This window comes from Grampus griseus (assembly GCF_964374135.1).
Source record: "Grampus griseus genome assembly, chromosome: 6".
NCBI classification, from domain to species: Eukaryota; Metazoa; Chordata; class Mammalia; order Artiodactyla; family Delphinidae; genus Grampus; species Grampus griseus.
Window position 1 is genome coordinate 50,080,073 of NC_139000.1, and position 24,255 is coordinate 50,104,327.

General features: G+C 39.4%; 1 protein-coding gene across 2 annotated transcripts in view; it reads right to left on the reverse strand.

Annotated features, from left to right (window-relative positions):
• The window catches only part of PIP5K1B (phosphatidylinositol-4-phosphate 5-kinase type 1 beta), a 323,269-nt gene that overhangs the window by 63,020 nt on the left and 235,994 nt on the right, over positions 1-24,255 (reverse strand). For both annotated transcript variants that reach the window (XM_082656617.1, XM_082656616.1), the window contains exons 12-13: positions 22,297-22,452; positions 10,664-10,808 (exon numbers count right to left, since the gene is read on the reverse strand). In XM_082656617.1, the coding sequence (XP_082512743.1) occupies positions 10,664-10,808; positions 22,297-22,452 (301 nt within the window). The remainder of the gene's footprint in view (positions 1-10,663; positions 10,809-22,296; positions 22,453-24,255) is intronic.

Here is a 24,255-nt window from a genome sequence, read left to right on the forward strand (position 1 = left end):
AATTCTCGAGCTGAAGAACCTTTTTATCTATCCCATGTGCCTGGAATTAGCTAAGACATTTCTATGAATATTTATAACCAGCATCTACTCTAGCACAGTACCAGGGAAAGTGTTATTGGCTGTCAGACAGACTTGTTGGTAAATATCAGAGTCTCTAATTGTACACAATTAGAAAAAAATTACGGCTACCTTACATTCCATTATTACCTTGGCATACTACTAAATCGACTCTATGATTCCTTTTATAAGAGTCTAGACCGATTCTTGCTCTTGCACGCACACACCATCTATTGAAGCTTTGATCTTTGTAATTCTTTTCTGTGAAAGACCTTACTTCTATCTAAGTTTTTGCTCTGTGTGCTCTGGTTGTTATTTATATGCTGTCTCAAGTCTCCTTTGCAATGCTGGGCAAACCACATTCCTCAGTCTCCTTGGACAGGTTCTGCCAGTTGAGGACACTGTCAGGAAGCGGGGTGGGCGGAAGAGAGAAGGGTCTCTTCCCTTATTTTTTTTCCTTCCTTCTTTGGATGATGTCTTTGGAGCCGGTTTTGTCCCTGCCACTATCCCAGCTCTTTAGGTGACGTCCTCCTCCATTGTCCCTGCTCCTAAGGGGGCATCTGGTCCCCACGTGGGGCTCTCCTTCACGAGTCTAGGTTCTGGTGACATGGTAGGGCTCCTGCTAGGAGCTGCCTCCTGCAGTTAGTTACTTACCTGGGTTTCTGCAACTCCCTCCTTTCACTCCTCCAGCCTCCCACGCTCTGTAGCCAACTCCCTTGCCTGAATTCTTTGAAGTTCCAAATGTGTTTTCTGTTTCCTTGACAGAACTCTGACTAATAAAGTACTCCATGAGGGCTTTTTGCCAAAAACAACTGTATCTTGCCCCTTACAGTGGGACTTACGGGGAAGCTGCAAGGTGTTAGGGTCTGGAATCACTTGATTATTTTAACAAGTATTTTGAGGCTGCTTACTATGTGCCAAGAGGCATAAGTGCTTTCTAATTATTATTTCATTTAATCTTTCTAACAACGCTCTGGGGCAGTAGCATCATAATCCGTATTTTATAAATGAAGAACGGAGGCACACAAAGGTAAAGTGACTTGCCCAATGTTCGATAGCTAGAAGTGGCAGTTTGAGGACTAATGCCCTAACTGATGATTTATAATAGTGAAAGTGAAAGAGAAAAACCTGGCCGGGGCTGGAGGGGTCAAGGAGGTCTGTCTGCAGGTAGGAGTATTCAGAAGAAGAAGCATAAAAGCACAGAGTCTGGAGAGGTCAGGTTCAAAATTCAGCATCAACAGGAGGGTTGCAGAGACCTTCCAAGGGGCTGGCAGAGCCCCCAGCTGGCATCTGGGTATGGCAGGGAGCTGCCGTGGCCACAGCAGAGACTGCAGGCACGTGCTGGTCCTCCCTGGAGGTTATGGTTAGAGAACTGGAATTACTAGCAAGTTCTTGCACCCAACTTTCTTCTCCCTTCATTTTGTAAGTAATGAAGCTTCCTTTTAACCTTACTATGTCAACAGAGGATATGGGATTTCCTAAATCAAGCAACAACATACCTAACAAAAGTCTCTTCTCGATGAAGTTCTGCCATTTACAACAATGTAATGGGTATTACGTAGAGGGTATTATGCCTAGCGAAATAAGTCAGAGAAAGACAAATACTGTACGTTATCACTTACATGTGAAATCTAAAAAATAAAACAAACGAATGAATATACAAAAACAGAAACATATTCACAGATACAGAGAACAAACTAGTGATTACCAGTGGGGAGAAGGAAGGGGGGAGGGGCAAGATAGGGGCAGGAGATTAAGAGATACAAACTACCATGTAGAAAATAAATAAGCAACAAGGTTATATTGTACAGCACAATCTGGCTAATATTTTATAATAACTTTGAATGGAGTATAATCTATAAAAATACTGAATCACTATGTAGTACACCTGAAACTAATATAGAATTACAAATCAACTATATTTCAATTTAAAAATAAGTCTCTTCTCAATGATCATGTAACAATTTGGAGTCAACCTGTAGAGTTGGAAAATAAAAACGTAAGGAAATAGTTATTTTAGGTTTCTTATGAATTTAACTTAATATGTCATATTTTTAGCGTTTGAACACTAAGAATCTAACATCTTTGAAATGAAAAACCTTTACTCAAAATCACATGGAAAAAGAAAAGGCAAAATGGGTAAGAAAGAAGAGAACTTGTGTGGATGTTACTGAACTTCCATTAAAAGCATCATCTAAAAGCCATCTTGTCTGAGACGTGATGATATGGACGAGGGCAGCTGCTGAATGGCTCAGGCTCGTGCCTGATATTCTCTGTCAATGCTGTGCATGGAAATCATGGCTGTACTTTTTAGCCATCTGACCTCAGGAAAGTTAGCTAATGTTGCTAAGCAACTCCCATCCGTAAACTGGAGATAACGAAGATAATGACCTTATAGGGTTGCTGTGAGAATTGAGTGACTTGATCCCATGTTAAGAACTTAACACAGACCCTTACTAACGTCCAATAATTAGCTGTTTTTGTAGTTGTTATTGGATTATTATTGGCGATTTGAAGTATGACTAGTACTATGATAGAGAAGTTCCCATAGCTACCACGTTTTTAGTAAGCAAACTTAGCCCAATGACTCCTAGAATAAACATCATAGGTAGATGTTAACATAAGCACAGCACTTTGCCTACTGGAAACACTATAGTTATTAAGCAGCAAAAAACGGCTCAAACACAGGGCCAGAATTCACGTTAGGAAAAAAATCAACCAATTGACCATCTGTGCATAACACACACATCAAGGATAAGACCAGAAGTCTTTGGAGACCATGATGAAAGGGGTGGTACAGTGGAAAGAACATGAGGCTTGGACCCCAGAGACCTGTGTGACAGTTTAAATCCTATTAGCAGGCTATATGACCTTGGACATGTCACATAATGCATGTCTCTGCATTTCTCTTTCCTCATCTTTTAGACACATCTGTAAGATAATGGGTCTCTAATATTCTTTGGGATGGCTCTACTTGTATGTCTTTAACTTTGAGTGGTAAGCGATTTGTGGGGAGGTACTTTTAGCTGGAGGCAATGGTTCCACCCTCTCCTAGGTTTGCCATACTCTACAGGCAGGAAGAAAGCAGCACAGAACTTTGCTTGGAACCACTGAGGCAGCCTCTGAGGTCTAGAATGTTGGACCCATCATTTAGGGAGCCTTTGTCAGCTGTCCCTCTATGGGCAAATGACCAGTGGTTTTCCTCTGACGTATCTGCCCTTCTCACAATACACCAAATGTCTTCAGGATGAGTCAACTATTAGAAATAGCCACTAGCAAAACATGAGACTAGACAGAGTGGTGATGTTGGAAAAGGCATCTTTGACGGGGAAAGGACAAATATATTGGAATGCAGTAGGGTCTTCTATCCTTATGCATAATCAAAGCTTCAGCTTTGCTACCAACTGTTCAGGAAATCACAAAAAAGAATTAATATTCATGTGTGTAACCAATTTCCACAACATTAAACTAACTTGTTCTTAACTTTGAGATAAAACACATTTGTCTCTGCATTTCTTAGTGCTCAATTTATACCTCCTTTCAAAGGACAGAATTATTATTAGGAAAGAAAAATTTAAGAATAAAAACTTCAGAATATAAATCCCACTATCTGACTGGGAAGCAAGAATCCACAATAGTTTCTTTTTATTCCTGTGAATTGCATGCTCTAACATAGGACTGTTGAGCAGAACTTGAAAATATGTACCCCCAGTAAACAGGTCAAATATATACTTTAAAAAATGATACTATTTTTTTCTTTGCTTCCTAGTCAATTTTTGGAGTACGCTTAAAAAAAAAAAAAGAATAAATTGCAATTGGGGTTTTTGAAGTCACAAACAATAATCATTTTAAAAAAGGAATAATTCTAAGAGACAGCAGCTTCCCATTGCGGTATATAATTTAGGTGTGGAGACATCCAGGCACTAACTGACACTTTTCAAACTTAAGGATTCTGAAAAGACTGACAGAATGACAACCACTAGCTGAAGTATCTACAGCGTATTTAAGTGCAGATATGTTTAGTATAATGCAAAGTGGGAAAACAGACCACTCTGCCTTAACAGAAAAATGATTCATAGATAAAGAAAGAGAAAAACCTAACACGTGAATTATAACATCAGTTTTCTTTCCAGGTTATCTGGATTAGGTCTTAAACCTTAGCAGGCCACATGAGACTTAGAATATTGTCTATGTATTACCTCAAGAGATACCACGTAGGACTAGGAGGGCTCTAAAGGAAAAAATGATAGGAACAAAATATGACAACTTCTTTTCAGTTTGCTGGTAAGGTTTTCCTGTTGAATAATTAGGGGTGGGTATGGTGGGGAGGGAAGGAGGGATATGGATTCCCAGGGGTTCGCTTGCCATAACTTCTCTTCAGGGTTCTTTAGCACGTCTGTGCCTTTTTCGCACCTTTTCCTTATGATTTCCATAAGGCAGTCATTAAGATCCAAGGCATGTCTTTGGCTTCTCTTATACATCAAGGCTAAAAGCACAAATGCCCACAGGAGCAGGCAGGCAAGAGCAGAGGTGAACAAAGCAGAGGTTGCTGACCTGGAGGGTCCATGCTTCTCCCCTCCGGCAGATAAATGCCAGGAAGCAATGGAGCCAAGTGGTGCCAAAGCTAGTGATTTTTCAAAAGGATCTGGGCATTGTAGTGAAACAATATGATTTTAAAATGTTAGTTTCTTTTAAAGCATTTTAGGTTCACTCCAGAGGGCAGACAGCAGAAGCAAAAAGAACTACAATCCTGCAGCTTGTGGAATGAAAACCACATTCACCGAAAGACAGACAAAATGAAAAGGCAGAAGACTACGTACCAGATGAAGGAACAAGATAAGCCACCAGAAAAACAACTAAATGAAGTGGAGATAGGCAACCTTCCAGAAAAACAATTCAGAATAATGATAGTGAAGATGATCCAGGAACTCGGAAAAAGAATGAAGGCAAAGATAGAGAAGATGCAAGAAATGTTTAACAAAGACCTAGAAGAATTAAAGAACAAACAAACAGAGATGAACAATACAATAACTGAAGTGAAAAATACACTAGAAGGAATCAATAGCAGAATAACTGAGGCAGAAGAATGGATAAGTGACCTGGAAGACAGATGGTGGAAATCACTGCCTCAGAACAGAAGAAAGAAAAAAGAATGAAAACAAATGAAGACAGCCTAAGTGCCCTCTGGAACAACATTAAATGCACCAACAGTCAAATTATAGGGGTCCAAAAAGGAGAAGAGAGAGAGAAAGGAACTGAGAAAATACAGGAAGAGATTATAGTTGAAAACTTCCCTGACAAGGGAAAGGAAGTAGCCACCCAAGTCCAGGAATTGAAGACAGTCCCAGGCAGGATAAACCCAAGGAGAAACACACAAAGACACATAGTAATCAAACTGACAAAAATTAAAGACAAAGAAAAATTATTAAAAGCAACAAGGGAAAAATGACAAATAACATACAAGGGAACTCCCATAAGGTTAACAGCTGATTTCTCAGCAGAAACTCTACAAGCCAGAAGGGAGTGGAATGATATATTTAAAGTGATAAAAGGGAAGAACCTACAACCAAGATTACTCTACCTGGCAAGGATCTCATTCAGATTCAACAGAGAAATCAAAAGCCTTAGAGACAAGCAAAAGCTAAGAGAATTCAGCACCACCAAACCAGCTCTACAACAAATGCTAAAGGAACTTCTCTAAGTGGGAAACACAAAAGAAGAAAAGGACCTACAAAAACAAACCCAAAACAATTAAGAAAATGGTAATATGAATATACATATCAATAATTACTTTAAATGTAAATGGATTAAATGCTCCAACCAAAAGACACAGGCTTGCTGAATGGATACAAAAACAAGACCCACATATAAGCTGTCTACAAGAGACCCACTTCAGACCTAGGGACACATACAGACTGAAAGTGAGGGGATGGAGGAAGGTATTCCATGCAAATAGAAATCAAAAGATAGCTGGAGTAGCAATACTCATATCAGATAATATAGACTGTAAAATAAACAATGTTACAAGAGACAAGGAAGGACACTACATAATGATCAAAGGATCAATCCAAGAAGATATAACAATTATAAATATATATGCACCCAACATAGGAGCACCTCAATACATAAGGCAACTGCTAGCAACTATAAAACAAGAAATCGAGAGTAACACAATAATAGTGGGGGACTTTAACACCTCACTTACACCAATGGACAGATCATCCAAACAGAAAATTAATATGGAAACACAAGCTTTAAATGACACAATAGACCAGATAGATTTAATTGATATTTACAGGACATTCCATCCCAAAACAGCAGATTACACTTTCTTCTCAAGTGTGCACGGAACATTCTCCAGGATAGATCACATCTTGGGTCACAAATCAAGCCTTGGTAAATTTAGGAAAATTGAAATCATATCAAGCATCTTTTCTGACCAAAACACTATGAGATTAGAAATCAATTACAGGGAAAAAAACATACAAAACACAAACACATGGAGGCTAAACAATAAGTTATTAAATAACCAAGAGATCACTGAAGACATCAAAGAGGAAATTAAAAATACCTAGAGACAAATGACAATGAAAACACAACGATCCAAAACCTATAGGATGCAGCAAAAGCAGTTCTAAGAGGGAAGTTTATAGCTATACAAGCCTACCTCAAGAAACAAGAAAAATCTCAAATAAACAATCTAACCTTACACCTAAAGGAACTACAATAAGAAGTACAAACAAAACCCAAAGTTAGTAGAAGGAAAGAAATGATAAAGATCAGAGCAGAAATAAATGAAATAGAAACAAAACAATAGCAAAGACCAATAAAACTAAAAGCTGGTTCTTTGAGAAGATAAACAAAATTGATAAACCTTTAGCCAGACTCATCAAGAAAAAGAGGAAGAAGACTCAAATCAATAAAATTAGAAATGAAAAATGACAAGTTACAATGGACAATGCAGAAATAGAAAGCATCCTAAGAGACTACTACAAGCAACTCTATACCAATAAAATGGACAACCTGGAAGAAACGGACAAATTCTTAGAAAGGTATAACCTTCCAAGACTGAACCAGGAAGAAATAGAAAATATGAACAGACCAATCACAAGTAATGAAACTGAAACTGTGATAAAAAATCTTCCAACACACAAAAGTCCAGGACCAGATGGCTTCACAGGTGAAGTCTATCAAACATTTAGAGAAGAGCTAACACCCATCCTTCTCAAACTCTTCCAAAAACTGCAGAGTAAGGAACACTCTCAACCTCATTCTCAAGGCCACCATCACCCTGACACCAAAACCAGACAAAGATACTACAAAAAAAGAAAATTAGGGCTTCCCTGATGGCACAGTGGTTGAGAGTCTGCCTGCCGATACAGGGGACATGGGTTCGTGCCCCGATCTGGGAAGATCCCACATGCCGCAGAGCGGCTGGGCCTGTGAGCCATGGCCGTTGAGCCTGTGTGTCCGTAGCCTGTGCTCTGCAATGGGAGAGGCCACAACAGTGAGAGGCCCGCGTACCACAAAAAAAAAAAAAAAAGAAAATTACATACCAATATCACTGATGAATATACATGCAAAAATCCTCAACAAAATACTAGCAAACAGAATCCAACAATACATGAAAAGGATCATACACCATGATCAAGTGGGACTTATCCCAGGGATGCATGGATTCTCAATATATGCAATCAATCAATGTGATACACCATATTAACATTGAAGAATGAAAACCATATGATCGTCTAAATAGATACAGAAAAAGCTTCTGACAAAATTCAACACTGATTTATGATAAACACTCTCCAGAAAATGGGCATAGAGGGAACGTACCTCAATATATTAAAGGCCATATATGACAAACCCACAGCTAACATCATTCTCAATGGTGAAAAACTGAAAGCATTTCCTCTTAGATCAGGAACAAGACAAGGATGTCCACTCTCGCCACTATTATTCAACATAGTTTTGGAAGTCCTAGCCGTGGCAATCAGAGAAGAAAAAGAAATAAAAGGAATACAAATTGGAAAAGAAGAAGTAAAATTGTCACTGTTCGCAGATGACATGATACTATGCATAGATAATCCTAAAGATGCCACAAGAAAACTACTAGAGCTAATCAATGAATTTGATAAAGTTGCAAGGTACAAAATTAATGCACAGAAATCTCTTGCATTCCTATACACTAACAATGAAAGATCAGAATGAGAGATTAAGGAAACAATCCAATTCACCATGGCAACAAAAAGAATAAAATACCTATAAATAAACCTACCTAAGGAGACAAAAGACCTGTCTGATGATGAAAGAAATCAAACATGACACAAATAGATGGAGAGATACACCATGTTCTTGGATTGGAAGAATCAATATTGTGAAAATGACTATACCTCCCAAAGCAATCTACAGATTCAACGCAATCCCTATCAAATTACCAGTGGCATTTTTTACAGAAGTAGAACAAAAAATCTTAAAATTTGTATGGAGACACAAAAGACCCCGAATAACCAAAGCAATCTTGAGGGAAAAAAACGGAGCTGGAAGAATCAGACTCCCTGACTTCAGATTATACTACAAAGCTACGGTAATCAAGACAATATGGTACTGGCACAAAAACAAATATAGATCAATGGAACAGGATAGAAAGCCCAGAGATAAACCCACACATCTATGGTCAACTAATATATGACAAAGGAGGCAAGGAAATAAAATGGAGAAACAACAGTCTCTTCAATAAGTGGTGCTGGGAAAACTGGACAGCTACATGTAAAAGAATGAAATCACAACATTCCCTAACACCATACACAAAAATAAACACAATATGGATTAAAGATGTAAATGTAAGACCAGGCACTATAAAACTCTTAGAGGAAAACACAGGAAGAACACTCTTTGACATAAATCACAGCAAGATCCTTTTTGACCCACTTCCTAGAGAAATGGAAATAAAAACAAAAATAAACAAATGGGACCTAATGAAACTTAAAAGCTTTTGCACAGCAAAGGAAACCATAAACAAGACAAAAAGACAACCCTCAGAATGGGAGAAAATAGTTGCCAATGAAGCAACTGACAAAGGATTAATCTCCAAAATTTATAAGCAACTCATGCAGCTCAATAACAAAAAAACAAACAACCCAATCCAAAAATGGGCAGAAGACCTAAATAGACATTTCTTCAAAGAAGATATACAGACTGCCAACAAACACATGAAAGGATGCTCAACATCACTAATCATTAGAGAAATGCAAATCAAAACTACAATGAGGTATCACCTCACACCAGTCAGAATGGCCATCATCAGAAAATCTATAAAGAGTAAATGCTGGAGAGGGTGTGCAGAAAAGGGAACCCTCTTGCACTGTTGGTGGGAATGGAAATTGATACAGCCACTATGGAGAACAGTATGGAGTTGCCTTAAAAAGCTAAAAACAGAACTACCATATGACCCAGCAATCCCACTACTGGGCATATACCCTGAGAAAACCATAATTCAAAAAGAGTCATGTACCACAATGTTCATTGCAGCTCTATTTACAATAGCCAGGACATGGAAACAACCTAAGTGTCCATCGACAAATGAATGGATAAAGAAGATGTGGCACATATATACAATGGAATATTACTCAGCCACAAAAAGAAACGCAACTGAGTTATTTGTAGTGAGGTGGATGGACCTAGAGTCTGTCATACAGAGTGAAGTAAGTCAGAAAGAGAAAAACAAATACCGTATGCTAACACATATATATGGAATCTAAAAAAAAAAAAAAATATGGTTCTGAAGAACCCAGGAGCAGGACAGGAATAAAGACGCAGATGTAGAGAATGGACTTGAGGACACAGGGAGGGGGAAGGGTAAGCTGGGACAAAGTGAGAGAGTGGCATGGACATATATACACTACCAAATGTAAAACAGATAGCTAGTGGGAAGCAGCCGCATAGCACAGGGATATCAGCTCGGTGCTTTGTGACCACCTAGAGGGATGGGATAGGGAGGGTGGGAGGGAGGGAGGCACGAGAGGGAGGGGATATGGGGATATATGTATACGTACAGCTGATTCACTTTGATATGCAGCAGAAACTAACACAACATTGCAAAGCAATTATACTTCAATAAAGATGTTAAAAAAATTTTAAAAAAAAAGCCCCTTTTGCTCTATAAGGTAACAGCGTCACAGATACCAGGGATCAGGCTGTGCACAATCTGCGGGGGCTGTTATTCTATCTGTCAGTAGTTACTAAGGTCACTCATACGGAAAGAAAATATTCAGATACTTTGTAGTTATTTGTGTAAACATTAACCAGGAGTGCTTGCTTAAAAAATCCACTCATACGATTATTAAAATAAAAATGATGAAAGATTCATCTTCTTCCACAAAGTACATAGTTTCTACAGGACATAATGATTAACCATACAGAAAAATCAGGAGGGTTTTCCCTGCTGTCACAGTAAATATCCAGCATTTTCTCTCTTTCTCTTACAGGGCAGGAGACGGTCCCATCCTGGTTGTTAGGGATGACGTGTTCTCATTCAGAGATACTGACTAGCTGTGATGTTAGTGTGGTAATAGCCGACTGGTAGTTTGATTGCACTAAATATTACCTGCTTGAATAAAGCGTGGTCCTGTCGTGTGGATAATGTTCATTGACGTACAAGGAAGAAGATGAAATTGTGGTCGCCAAGGAAGCAGCTTCAAACAGCGATGGAGTGCTAGGCACCAGGTCTGGCCTGTGTCGGGATCCCAATGCTGGGTGACAAAAAGCAAACAAACACTCATGAATCTCGGTAAGAAATGCTGCTTTAGTGTATATAATAATTTAAATGAGTCAAAGGCATTCATTCTACATACCAGGCTGCAAATTAAATTAGGAAATAACTGTGCTCTTCTGAACTACAGCAGAAATGTAAAATAGCTTCTTGCAAACAGGTAAAACAGAAAGGAAACCACATTAATTTACAAAATGGCTTATGGAAATGCCATTATGAATGTTCTTTTAAAAACCTAATAAAGTGATTTACTGTTTCTCGAAAGATGACATAAAAAGCTCCTAGGAGCTTAAGGAGATAATTCAACAGAGATTAAAAGGATGATTGGCAAATGTATAAACAGACAGTGAACTTGCTTTCCTCTCCCGAGGCTAGGCCCATATCTGTGATTCTCAGTGCAGATCGAAGAACACACACTTGTTAACAGCCAAGAAACAAATGCTTCACAGACTAACAGCCAGCTATACCTTAACCCTATTTGAGCCCATATACATCTTTGAATATTATCCACAGCTCTTCTTGACATTATATTCTAACAGCAAGGCTGCCTTTTTAAAAATGAGAAAACTCTTATTTTTCTTTAAAATGTAGGTACCTATGAAAATACTTATGCAAGAGCCGTCCCTCATCAGGAAAGTGGAAAAGTCAAGGCTGAGCAGTGACTCTGCCTACTCTCTCTATGTGGATTTTTTTTTTTGAGTGTTGAATCTGGATTTTTTTTTTTTTTCTGGATCATTTTTAATCATCTTATCCTAAACTTTGGACAAATTCACATTCATTATTGGTCAGCTTGTCAGAGATAGTATTTTGTTTAAAGGTTCAGCCACACAGAACAGAGCTCCTTTAAAAAGAGACATGCACGTTCCCAGAGATAGAACACTGTGGATGAATCCTGTCTTTAAAGTTCTATAGTTGGGCTCAAGCTGATTTATTTTTCACCAGTGGAGATATTATATAATTTTATGGAACTATAGCTGACCTATAACAATGTATTAGTTTTACGGTATACAACTTAGTGATTAGACTTATGTATATATTGTGAACTGATCATCACAGTAAGCTGAATTAACGTCCTATCACCACAGTTACAGCATTTTTCTCTGGTGATGAGCATTTTTAAGATCTCCCCTCTTAGCAACTTTCAAATATGCCATACAGTATTATTAGCTCGTGGCACCACGCTGTACTGTGGATTCTATTTAATCACTTCCCCAAACTAAACTAAAACAGATGATAATAAATACAATATAACCTTACGGTGTTTCTTGTATTCCTTTATAGGCACAATAGGCTCAAAATTATGTACTGTCAGGAAGTGAACGAATGGAAATTGATCCTAATAGGCACTATCATGTGAGTGTGAGGTTTGGATTTTGGACTTGGAGGGATATATAGATGGAGAGGTGGGGCGAGGCATGGAGGGAGAAGGGGGCAAGCACAGAAGGCCTGGACTCTGGACTAGGAATCCAGACACACATTAAAATGTATGAGATGCTGCAGCTCTGCATCCGATTCAGATCAAAATAAAGAACTGCCATGATGAATAACAGATGATAATCATATAAAAACACAAGTGATAACATGCTCAACATGCAAAAATCAGAAAGGCTTCAATACGACAGTTGGCTAGCCATCTTCAATATACTTGATCCCCCCCCCCACAAAATATATATACTTGATCCCATCTTCTCATTAAATACAGAGAAAAATATGAAAACTCTCAGTAACATGGAAAACTGAATCTGAAAAATAACCTCACATCAGATTCCAATCAATCACTACTAAATATAAGGCAGATAGAGCTAGACTGAGAACAACTAATGCAGACTCAGGTCTTGGGCATTCTCAGCCTGATTTCATAAACCAGAGGCTCGCTGAGTGACAGAATACAGAAAAACACTACCTGTCTAGTGACTCGGGCCCAGGTCAGACAGCACCCAGACACTGGGTAGCTGACCCTTAGGAGCAGTTCTTTGAAGTAGAGAACTGTTCCCTTATGTGCCCATACTCTTCAGTTTTTTAAAATAACTAGTGTGGTGGGCAGAATCCTAGGATGACTCTCAATGACCTGCACCCTTGTATAGTCTCCCTTTTAGTGTGGGTGGAAGCTGTGAGAAGGATGAGGTATTACTCCTGTGATTATTTTATCTTATGTGGCAAAAGGAATCTTGCAGATGTAATTAAGGCTACTAATCAGTTAACTGTGAGTTAGTCAAAGGGAAGATTATTCAGGTGAGCCTGGCCTAGTCATGTGAGCCCTTTAAATTTGTGTCTACAGGTCAGAGATGGTAATGGCAGAGATTCCAAGTGTAAGGGGGATTGACCTGCAAGAAATTCCCCGTCTGAAGATGGAGGGGGGCTGCATGGAAAGGAATGAGGATGCTCTCTAGGAGATGAGCCTGGCCCACAGCTGTTAGACAGCAATGACATGGGACTTCAGCCCTACAACTGCAAGGAAGTGAATTCTGCCAACATCAGGATGAGCTTGGAGGAGGATTCTTCTCCAGAAACTCCAGATGAGAACTCAGCCAGCTGACACCTTGATCCCAGTTTTTGAGACCCTGAAAAGCTGTGTCAGAGAACGCAGGTAAGCCTTGCTAGTCTTCTGACTTATAGAACTGTGAGCTAATAAATGGACGTTATAATAAGCTGCTAACTAACTTTCTGGTAATTTGTCACATGGCAAAAGGAAACTAATACAACCCAGACATACTGAGAATGATAGAAAACAAATGGTTAAAAACTGGAGGGAAATTTGGTAATAACTTGGTGCATTACGAAAGGGGAAGTCCCCAAGTATAGAGCGTTATAGAAAGGCCGAACCTTGCAGCAAACTTCGTAGATGCAGAGAATTGTCAAGATAAACTCATTTAAAAATAGTACGTTAACAGTTTCAAAGAATATGTTCAATAGGTTTTTCTTCAACCTTCAGAGACTTTTTCTGGTGAAGTACCTTTAGATCTAAAGCAATGAGTCCAATAGTTCAGTTGAAAAAAGCATAATTTGTGCACTGCTTCTTATGTTTCCAGACTTTCTAGATGCTGTGTAGTGTATTTATTATACTTAATCCTAAGATTAACAACTGGACTCATGGCTTAAACTTTGGAAGCAATATATACATTTTTACTGAGGTATAGCTGATAGAAGTCATATTGAGCACACTATTTGAAAGTTTAACTATCACAGTTTAAAAATAAGTTTATCCTAGAAAATTAGGCAGTGTGGTAGGGAGATGCCAATGCAGGAAAGTTTAGGGAAAGAGGTGGATGCCTGTCAGAAACTGGAGCCATCACTCAGAGAGAGGAGCAAGGGCAATTCAGTAACTCCAGCTGAAATCACCAAATCTGCATAAAAGTTGGTTTATAAGATGAGAAAGAAACCCAACATGACAGATATGGAAAAGTGCTGCAGAAGGGAAAAGGATGAACACACTATTCTGAAGACTGAGGAAAAGAAAAATCCCAGAAGAGATCTAATCTTCTACAGGAAATAAAAGAAATTTTCGGGAGATGTTGGCATTCCCAAAAGAATATACTGATAATAAAATCTAAAATGTCACTTCCTCTTATAGGATTAGAAGAGAAAATCCAAATGATCAACTCGATAGAGGAAAATATTTGATAAAATGCAACACTCATTCCTGATAAAAACTTTACAAACTAGGAATAAAAAGAAACTTTCTTGACTTGATTCTGGGCATCAAATACAGCAAAATTCTTTCTCAGCAGTGAAACATGAGAAGCATTCCCTTTAAAATCAGGATGAGGCAAGGCCGCCCACAATCACTACTTCTATTCATCATTCTACCAGAAGTCCTAGTTAGCAAGTAAGAAAGAAAGAAAAAAAGATGTGAGATCTATGCAGTAGCAACAAACAGCCAGAAAAACCAAACCTTAAAAATATACTACCTGGGGAGAGACCTTCAAGATGGCAGAGGAGTAAAACATGGAGATCACCTTCCTCCCCACAAATACATCAGAAACACTTCTACATGTGGAACGACTCCTACAGAACACCTACTGAATGCTGGCAGAAGACCTCAGACCTCCCAAAAGGCAAGAAACTCCCCATGTACCTGGGTAGGGCTAAAGAAAAAAGGAAAAACAGAGACAAAAGAATAGGGACGGTACCTGCACCAGTGGGAGGGAGCTGTGAAGGAGGAAAGGTTCCCGCACACTAGCAAGCCCCTTGGCGGGCGGAGACTGCGGGTGGCGGAGGGGGGAAGCTTCGGGGCCGTGGAGGAGAGTGCAGCAACAGGGGTGCGGAGGGCAAAGCGGAGAGATTCCCGCACAGAAGACGGGTGCCGACCGGCACTCACCAGCCCGGGAGGCTTGTCTGCTCACCCGCCGGGGTGGGCGGGGCTGGGAGCTGAGGCTCGGGCTTCGGTCACAACGCAGGGAGAGGACTGGGGTTGGCGGCGCGAACACAGCCTGCAGGGGGTTAGTGCGCCACGGCTGGCCGGGAGGGAGTCTGGGAAAAAGTCTGGACCTGCCGAAGAGGCAAGAGACCATTGTTTCAGGGTGCGCGAGAAGAGGGGATTCAGAGCACCACCTAAACGAGCTCCAGAGACGGGCGCAAGCCATAGCTATCAGCGTGGACCCCAGAGACAGGCATGACACGCTAAGGCTAATACTGGAGCCACCAAGAAGCCTGTGTGCATGCACAGGTCACTATCCACACCTCTCCTCCTGGGAGCCTGTGCAGCCCGCCACTGCCAGGGTCCCATGATCCAGGGACAACTTCCCTGGGAGAACACATGGTGAGCCTCAGGCTGTTGCAATGTCTTGCTGGCCTCTGCCGCCGCAGGCTTGCCCTGCATCTGTACTCCTCACGCTGACCTGAGTGAGCCGGAGCCCCCGAATCAGCTGCTCCTTTAACCCCGCCCTGTCTGAGTGAAGAACAGACGCCCTCAGGCAACCTACACGCAGAGGCGGGCCCAAATCCAAAGCTGAACCCCAGGAGTTGTGCGAAGAAGGAAGAGAAAGAGAAATTTCCCCAGCAGTTTTAGGAGCAGTGGATTAAATCTCCAAAATCAACTTGATGTACCCTGCATCACTGGAATACCTGAATAGACAATGAATCATCCCAAAATCAAGGCAGTAGACTTTGGGAGCAACTGTAGACTTGGGGTTTGCTTTCTGCAACTAATTTGTTTCTGGTTTTATGTTTATCTTAGTTTAGTATTTAGAGTTTATTATCACTGATAGTTTTTTTTATTGATTTGGTTGCTCTCTTCCTTTTTCTTCTTAATATAGATATATATATTTTTTTCCTTTTTCTCTTTTTGTGAGTGTGTATGTGTATGCTTCTTTCTGTGATTTTGTCTGTATAGCTTTGCTTTTACCATTTGTCCTACGGTTCTGTCTTTTTTTTTTTTTTAAGTATACTTTTTAGCACTTGTTATCATTGGTGGATTTGTTTTTGGTTTGGTTGCTCCTTCTTTATTTATTTTCTTTTTTTATTACTGTTTAATTTTTAATAATTTTTAATTTTCTTATTTTAATAATTTTATTTTTTATTTTTTTATTTCTTTCTTTTCTTCTCCCTTTTCTTCTGAGCCGTGTGGCTGACAGGGTCTTGGTGCTCCAGCCGGATATCAGGCCTGTGCCTCTGAGGCGGGAGAGCCGAGTTCAGGACACTGGTCCACCAGTGACCTCCCTGCTGTATGTAGTATCAAGCAGCGAAAGCTCTCCCAGATATCTCCATCTCAACGCTAAGACCCAGCTCCACTCGATGACCAGCAAGCTACAGTGATGGACACCCTATGCCAACCTAGCAAGACAGGAACACAACCCCACCCATTAGCAGAGAGGACGCCTAAAATCATAATAAGGTCACAGACACCCCAAAACACACCACTGGACGTGGTCCTGCCCACCAGCAAGACAAGATACAGCCTCATCCACCAGAACACAAGGACTAGCCCCTCCACCAGGAAGCCTACACAACCCACTGAACCAACCTTAGTCACTGGGGACAGACACCAAAAACAACGGGAACTACGAACCTCCCTAAACAACGGGAACCCACCCTCCCTATACCACCCCTGTGCTCACAAAGCACCGAGCTGCTCTCCCTGTGCTATGCAGCTGCTTCCCACTAGCTATCTATTTTACATTTGTTAGTATATATAAGTCCATGCCACTCTCTCACTTCATCCCAGCTTACCCTTCCTCCTCCCCGTGTCCTCAAGTCCATTCTCTACACAGAATACACTTTCTTCTCAAGTGCTCACGGAACATTCTCCAGGATAGATCATATCTTGGGTCACAAATCAAGCCTTGGTAAATTTAAGAAAATTGAAATCGTATCAAGAATCTTTTCTGACCACAACACTATGAGATTAGATAGCAATTACAGGAAAAAAATGTGTAAAAAATACAAACACATGGATGCTAAACAGTATACTACTAAATAACCAAGAGATCACTGAAGAAATCAAAGAGGAAATCAAAAAATACCTAGAAACAAATGACAATGAAAACACAATGACCCAAAACCTATGGGATGCAGCAAAAGCAGTTCTAAGAGGGAAGTTTATAGCAATATAATCCTACCTCAGGAAACAAGAAACATCTCAAATAAACAACCTAACCTTACACCTAAAGCAATTAGAGAAAGTAGAATAAAAAAACCCCAAAGTTAGCAGAAGGAAAGAAAGCATAATGATCAGATCAGAAAAAAATGAAAAGAAAAGAAGGAAACAATAGCAAAGATCAATAAAACTAAAAGCTGGTTCTTTGAGAAGATAAACAAAATTGATAAACCATTAGCCAGACTCATCAAGAAAAAAAGGGAGAAGACTCAAATCAGCAAAATTAGAAATGAAAAAGGAGAAGTAACAACTGACACTGCAGAAATACAAAGATCAGGGGAGATTACTACAAGCAACTATATGCCAATAAAAAGGACAACCTGGAAGAAATGGACAAATTCTTAGAAAGGCACAACCTTCCGAGACTGAACCAGGAAAAACTAGAAAATATAAACAGACCAATAACTGAAATTGACACTGAGATTAAAAATCTTCCAACAAACAAAAGCCCAGGACCAGATGGCTTCACAGGCGAATTCTATCAAACATTTAGAGAAGAGCTAACACCTATCCTTCTCAAACTCTTCCAAAATATAGCAGAGGGAGGAACCCTCCCAAACTCATTCTACAAGGCCACCATCTGCCTGATACCAAAATCAGGCAAAGATGTCACAAAGAAAGAAAACTACAGGCCAATATCACTGATGAACATACATGCAAAAATCCTCAACAAAATGCTAGCAAACAGAATCTAACAGCAGATTAAAAGGATCATACACCATGATCAAGTGGGGTTTATCCCAGGAATGCAAGGATTCTTCAATATACGCAAATCAATCATGTGATAAACCATATTAACAAATTGAAGGAGAAACACCATATGATCAACTCAATAGATGCAGAGAAAGCTTTTGACAAAATTCAACATCCATTTATGATAAAAACCCTCCAGAAAGTAGGCATAGAGGGAACTTACCTGAACATAATAAAGGCCATATATGACAAATGCACAGCTAACATCGTTCTCAATGGTGAAAAACTGAATGGTGTAAAACTGAAATCATTTCCACTAAGATCAGGAACAAGACAAGGTTGTCCACTCTCACCACTACTATTCAACATAGTTTCGGAAGTTTTAGCAACAGCAATCAGAGACGAGAAAGAAATAAAAGGATTCCAAATCAGAAAGGAAGAAGTAAAGCTGTCACTGTTTGCAGATGACATGATACTATACATAGAGAATCCTAAAGATGCCACCGGAAAACTACTAGAGCTAATCAATGGATTTGGTAAAGTAGCAGGATACAAAATTAATGCACAGAAATCACCTGCATGCCTATACACTAATGATGAAAAATCTGAAGGAGAAATTAAGGAAACACTCCCATTTACCATAGCAACAAAAAGAATAAAATACCTAGGAATAAACCTACCTAAGGAGACCAAAGACCTGTATGCAGAAAAATATAGGACACTGATGAAAGAAATTAAAGATGATACAAACAGATGGAGCGGTATACCATGTTCTTGGATTGGAAGAATCAACATTGTGAAAATGACTATACTACCCAAAGCAATCTACAGATTCAATGTGATCCCTATCAAACTATCAATGGCATTTTTCATAGAACTAGAACAACAAATTTCACAATTTGTATGGAAACACAAAAGACCCCGAATAGTCAAAGCAATCTTGAGAAAGAAAAATGGAGCTGGAGGAATCAGGCTCTTGGACTTCCGACTATACTACAAAGCTACAGTAATCAAGACAGTATGGTACTGGCACAAAAACAGAAATATAGATCAATGGAACAGGACAGAAAGTCCAGAGATAAACCCACGCACATATGGTCACCTTATTTTCCATAAAGGTGGCAAGAATATACAATGGAGAAAAGACAGCTTCTTTAATAAGTGATGCTGGGAAAACTGGACAGCTACATGTAAAAGAATGAAATCAGAACACTCCCTAACACCATACACAAAAATAAACTCAAAATGGATTTAAAGACCTAAGTGTAAGGCCAGACACTATAAAACTCTTAGAGGAAAACATAGGCAGAACACTCTATGACATAAATCAAAGCAAGATCCTTTTTGACCCACCTCCTAGAGAAATGGAAATAAAAAAACCCAAAAAAACAAATGGGACCTAATGAAACTTAAAAGCTCTTGCACAGCAAAGGAAACCATAAACAAGACAAAAAGACAACCCTCAGAATGGGAGAAAATATTTGCCAATGAAGCAACTGACAAAGGAGTAATCTCCAAAATTTACATGCAGCTCATGCAGCTCAATATCAAAAAAACAAACAACCCAATCCAAAAATGGGCAGAAGACCTAAATAGACATTTCTCCAAAGAAGATATACTGATTGCCAACAAACACATGAAAGAATGCTCAACATCACTAATCATTAAAGAAATGCAAATCAAAACTACAATGAGGTATCACCTCACACCAGTCAGAATGGCCATCATCAAAAAGTCTTCAAACAATAAATGCTGGAAAGGATGTGGAGAAAAGGGAACCCTCTTGCACTGTTGGTGGGAATGTAAATTGATACAGCCACTATGGAGAACAGTATGGTGGTTCCTTAAAAAACTAAAACTAGAACTACCATACGACCCAGCAATCCCACTACTGGGCATATACCCTGAGGAAACCATAATTCAAAAAGAGTCATGTACCACAATGTTTATTGCAGCACTCTTTACAATAGCCAGGACATGGAAGCAACCTAGGTGTCCATCAAAACATGAATGGATAAAGAAGATGTGGCACATATATACAATGGAATATTACTCAGCCATAAAAAGAAACGAAATCGAGTTATTTGTAGTGAGGTGGACGGACCTAGAGTCTGTCATACAGAGTGAAGTAAGTCAGAAAGAGAAAAACAAACACCATATGCTAACACATATATATAGAATCTAAGAAAAAAAAAAGGTTCTGAAGAACCTAGGGGCAGGACAGGAATAAAGACGCAGACATAGAGAATGGACTTGAGGACATGGGGAGGGGGAAGGGTAAGCTGGGACGAAGTGAGAGAGTGACATGGACATATATACACTACCAAATGTAAAATAGATAGCTAGTGGAAGCAGCCGCATAGCACAGGGAGATTAGCTAGGTGCTTTGTGACCACCTAGAGGGGTGGGATAGGGAGGGTGGGAGGGATACGCAAGAGGGAGGAGATATGGTGATATATGTACATGTATAGCTGATTCACTTTGTTATAAAGCAGACACTAACACACCATTGTAAAGCAATTATACTCCAATAAAGATGTTAAAAAAAAAAAGGATGAGTGGAGTTTAAACCTAAACATTTCTGGGAAGGTGCCCTATTAAGCCATTCTTTAAATAATACTAATGCTGTATTGTGTTCATTTTCCAGAATGTTCTTTAATGCAAAAGTTTGATAGTGGTTGGATTGTCTCAGAATACGGAGCACCTGGATGGGGCAGCTTTGAATAGTCTCGAAAGGTGCCAACGTGCGAGGAGTTTTCCAGGGGTATTGGAAACAGATCCTATTAAATGCAACACTTATTGACCACCTACTTTGTGCCAGGTTCTATGCTGTATATTATCCACGTGAATTATCAAAATATCCCCATGAAGAATGTAGCACAATCAGCCCCAGTTACTGATGCGGAAAGTGAGGCTCAGATATTAAGGGTCCACAGCTAGTTCCATAGCTAGGACTGCTGGATCTTGGATTTGAAGCCAAATTTCAAGATCCTAAAACTGTGCCTGGCACATAGTAGGCACTCAATAAACGTATGTCAGATCATTCTAAGCCCAAGACTCCTTCCCCAGCACCAGAGAGAAAGAGAAGAGGGTGGTGCTGAAGAGAAACTCTGCCAAAGGTCAACACTTGCGCGGGATTTTGGTGGCCTCCCCAAATCCCCAATTTAAGCAACACTGTTTGAGGCTATAGGAAGCTCAGCCTTAATCATTGCTTTGTCAGCTTCATGCATTACGGGTCCTTTGTGAAATAGAAATAGAGAACAGAGTTTCTCTCAGACACTTAAGTATCATTGAGATTCAGACACGCCCTTTTTTACTGAGTGCAGATTTAACTTCTGTAGTTCCCTGATGCAGGCAGAAATTGAGCCAGAGCAAACGGGAGGCTTTCTTTCCAAAGGTCTGCCCAAATGGTGATCTGCCATCAGAGCCTTTGAAACAGATTTCTGATGGGTGGTTGATGAAATTAATTGAGGGTAACCTGCAAAGTTGATGCTCTTGGGAATGACTCTTTGTTTGGCCTTTTAGGTTGGTATTTGTCAGAAACCCCAGCCGCTCCATTAAATCATTTTTGTCATTAAAAAAAAAAATATATATATATATATATATATGTATATATATATATACACATTACCTGAAAAGACAGAAAATATGTATCTATGTGTTTATGTTTATAACCATTTGAGAAATAAATCTAACAAAAGGTAGGAATATATGACTTGCCAGGAGAAAATTATAAAACTTTTATTAAACTCATTAAAGAGGACCTAAATAAATTGGTAATTCACTGTTACATTGTGTACGTATGTATGTATATGTATATAATGTGTGTGTATGTTTGAAAAATATATATATACAAGCCCAGACCAAGGTCTACTAGTAAAAACACCAAAACCTTCACATGTGTTACCTTCAGGTAGTGGAATTATAGATCTTTGTTTCTGAATATTTTAGTCTGTTTTAATTTTTTTTACCGTAAACCATATACAGTATCGTTTATGTGTTATAAAAATTTTACATTAACTGTGTCATACTGTAAACATCATTTTAAAAATTAGTTAAGAGACTTTGTTTCCTAGAGGAAGTACTTTCTCATTTTTCTACTGTGAGTTTACATTACTTATACAAGTAAAGTCACAAGAACTTTTATCTTTTCTTCTTTTTCTAAGTTCCATGTCTTTACCTTCTTCATCGAGGCTGCTATAACTTTGCCCTTCGGTCAGCAAATCACGCTTCTCATCCTTCCATTCCTGGCTAATTGAGGACACAATCTCCTGTGAGGTTGCCTTCAGGGCGGCAATGGAGTTGCACCGTTTTTTAGAAGGTGAGGCCTTCAAAGCTAGAAAAAGGAAAACGAGAGACAATTATAGTTATTGTAAAACCACATGAATATATTTATTAAATTAAAATTTTACTCATGATTTATTAAGATCTTAGTCATTATTTCAGTAGGATGCAAGATGCTTTGTTTTATATACATGAGGAAAGGGAGATGATATTATGTTTTGGCAATTTTATTTGTCCAAAATGATTTGACTTAAATCAGAATAGCTTAGAATAAATTTGGATTGATATATCTCTCCAGATGTTGAAATATAGTCTTATTTGAGGTGAAATTCAAATGCTGCTGAAGAATTATATTTCCTCCTCCAAGCAATGTTTTTCTAGGGCTGGGAAGAGGTTGAGTGGGTCGATAAGCACAGATGGTAAAGTAAGGAGAATTCTCATGACCCCAGTTTTATGAACTTGGGACTGGGAATTTCTAAACATGCCAATGTTTAATCTTATACTCATGTTACCCAATTTAACCAAGTTACTTCTGGTTGCTTTTTTCTTTCAGTGACTTTCCACTGAAATTTCCTGCCTTTGGGTCTTTTCTAGGTCATGGTTACTTCAGATGTATAATTCACTCCTGATTTTTGTCCAGACAGCATTGTATAACTTCTGAAGTGTGTTGGGAACCTGAACCAAGGCCAGTGTACTTCACCATCAATCATGCTCACTGAAGGCTGGGACTTTACTTCTGATATGTCAGTGGGAGCTGCTTCAGCTGCAGCCAGACCATCCCCATGTATATTTTCTCCATGCTGCAATCATTCTTCTTGCTCAACACTGTTGGAGAATTTTATTGGAGGGGAGAGGGAGAGGGAGGTTGAGACCTCTTTACGCTTTCCCCTGAACTTGGTGGTAGCAGTGTCTCTCTTCCTTCGGAGGTTTGCATATAGGGATAACCTGACAGCAGATGCATTACAGTGACTGTGTTCAGCCTTGGAAATCTCAGAGCTTAGATGACAGGGGCATCGTCATCTAAGGGGCATCCCATCAGCAGCTTGCAGGGGCATCCCATCAGCAGCTTGCAAAAACTTAATTGGAGAAGGACTTTGGGACACACAAATGAGGAAAGAATAGAGGGCAATCTCTCCACTTAAAGCGAAGGGAAGGTTTATGTGTCCCGTGAGCAGTCTTAGAACCATAATAACATAACTGTAATCAATAACATTTTAGAAGCCTTAAGAATTTGGAAGCCAGCAGCCACATTCCTTATCTCAAACTATCCAGGTGGTCATCTGAGGGAGGTAGGCCCTTCTACAGGTCCAGAAACTGAGAGCAGAGAAACTGTGACCTGCTCAAGGTCACAGAGCTAGAAACCATGAAATCCCAGATGTCTTTGTTTGAAGTTGCCTAACTGTGGTTCATTTCCTAGCTCTGTGGCATCCTATTTTCTGGTTAAAGTGAGGGAGGAATAAGATAAAACTAGAGTTTGTTTTTCTTTGAGGGGAGGAGACTCGGAATGTTTAAAAACGGATCAAATGGATTTTAGTGGCAAATAAGTGCACCAAATGTGTCATTTTTTGAACTCCTCATCTCATCAAAACAGTGGTCACACTTGCTTTACAGGTGTGAAGTAATTATCCATATGCTGGCTTTGGCTTTAATATTCTATCTGCTAGCTTTCATAAACTCTCAACTCTCACCTTTCAATCCAGTCCAGGTTTGAATCTGGTACTTGAACAACACAGGTTTGAACTGTGTGGGCCCACTCATGTATGGATTTTTTTTAATACCAAATGCTATAGTCCCACATGATCTGGGGTTGGTTGAATCCTTGGGTGCTGAGAAAGCACACATGTGCAGGGCCGAC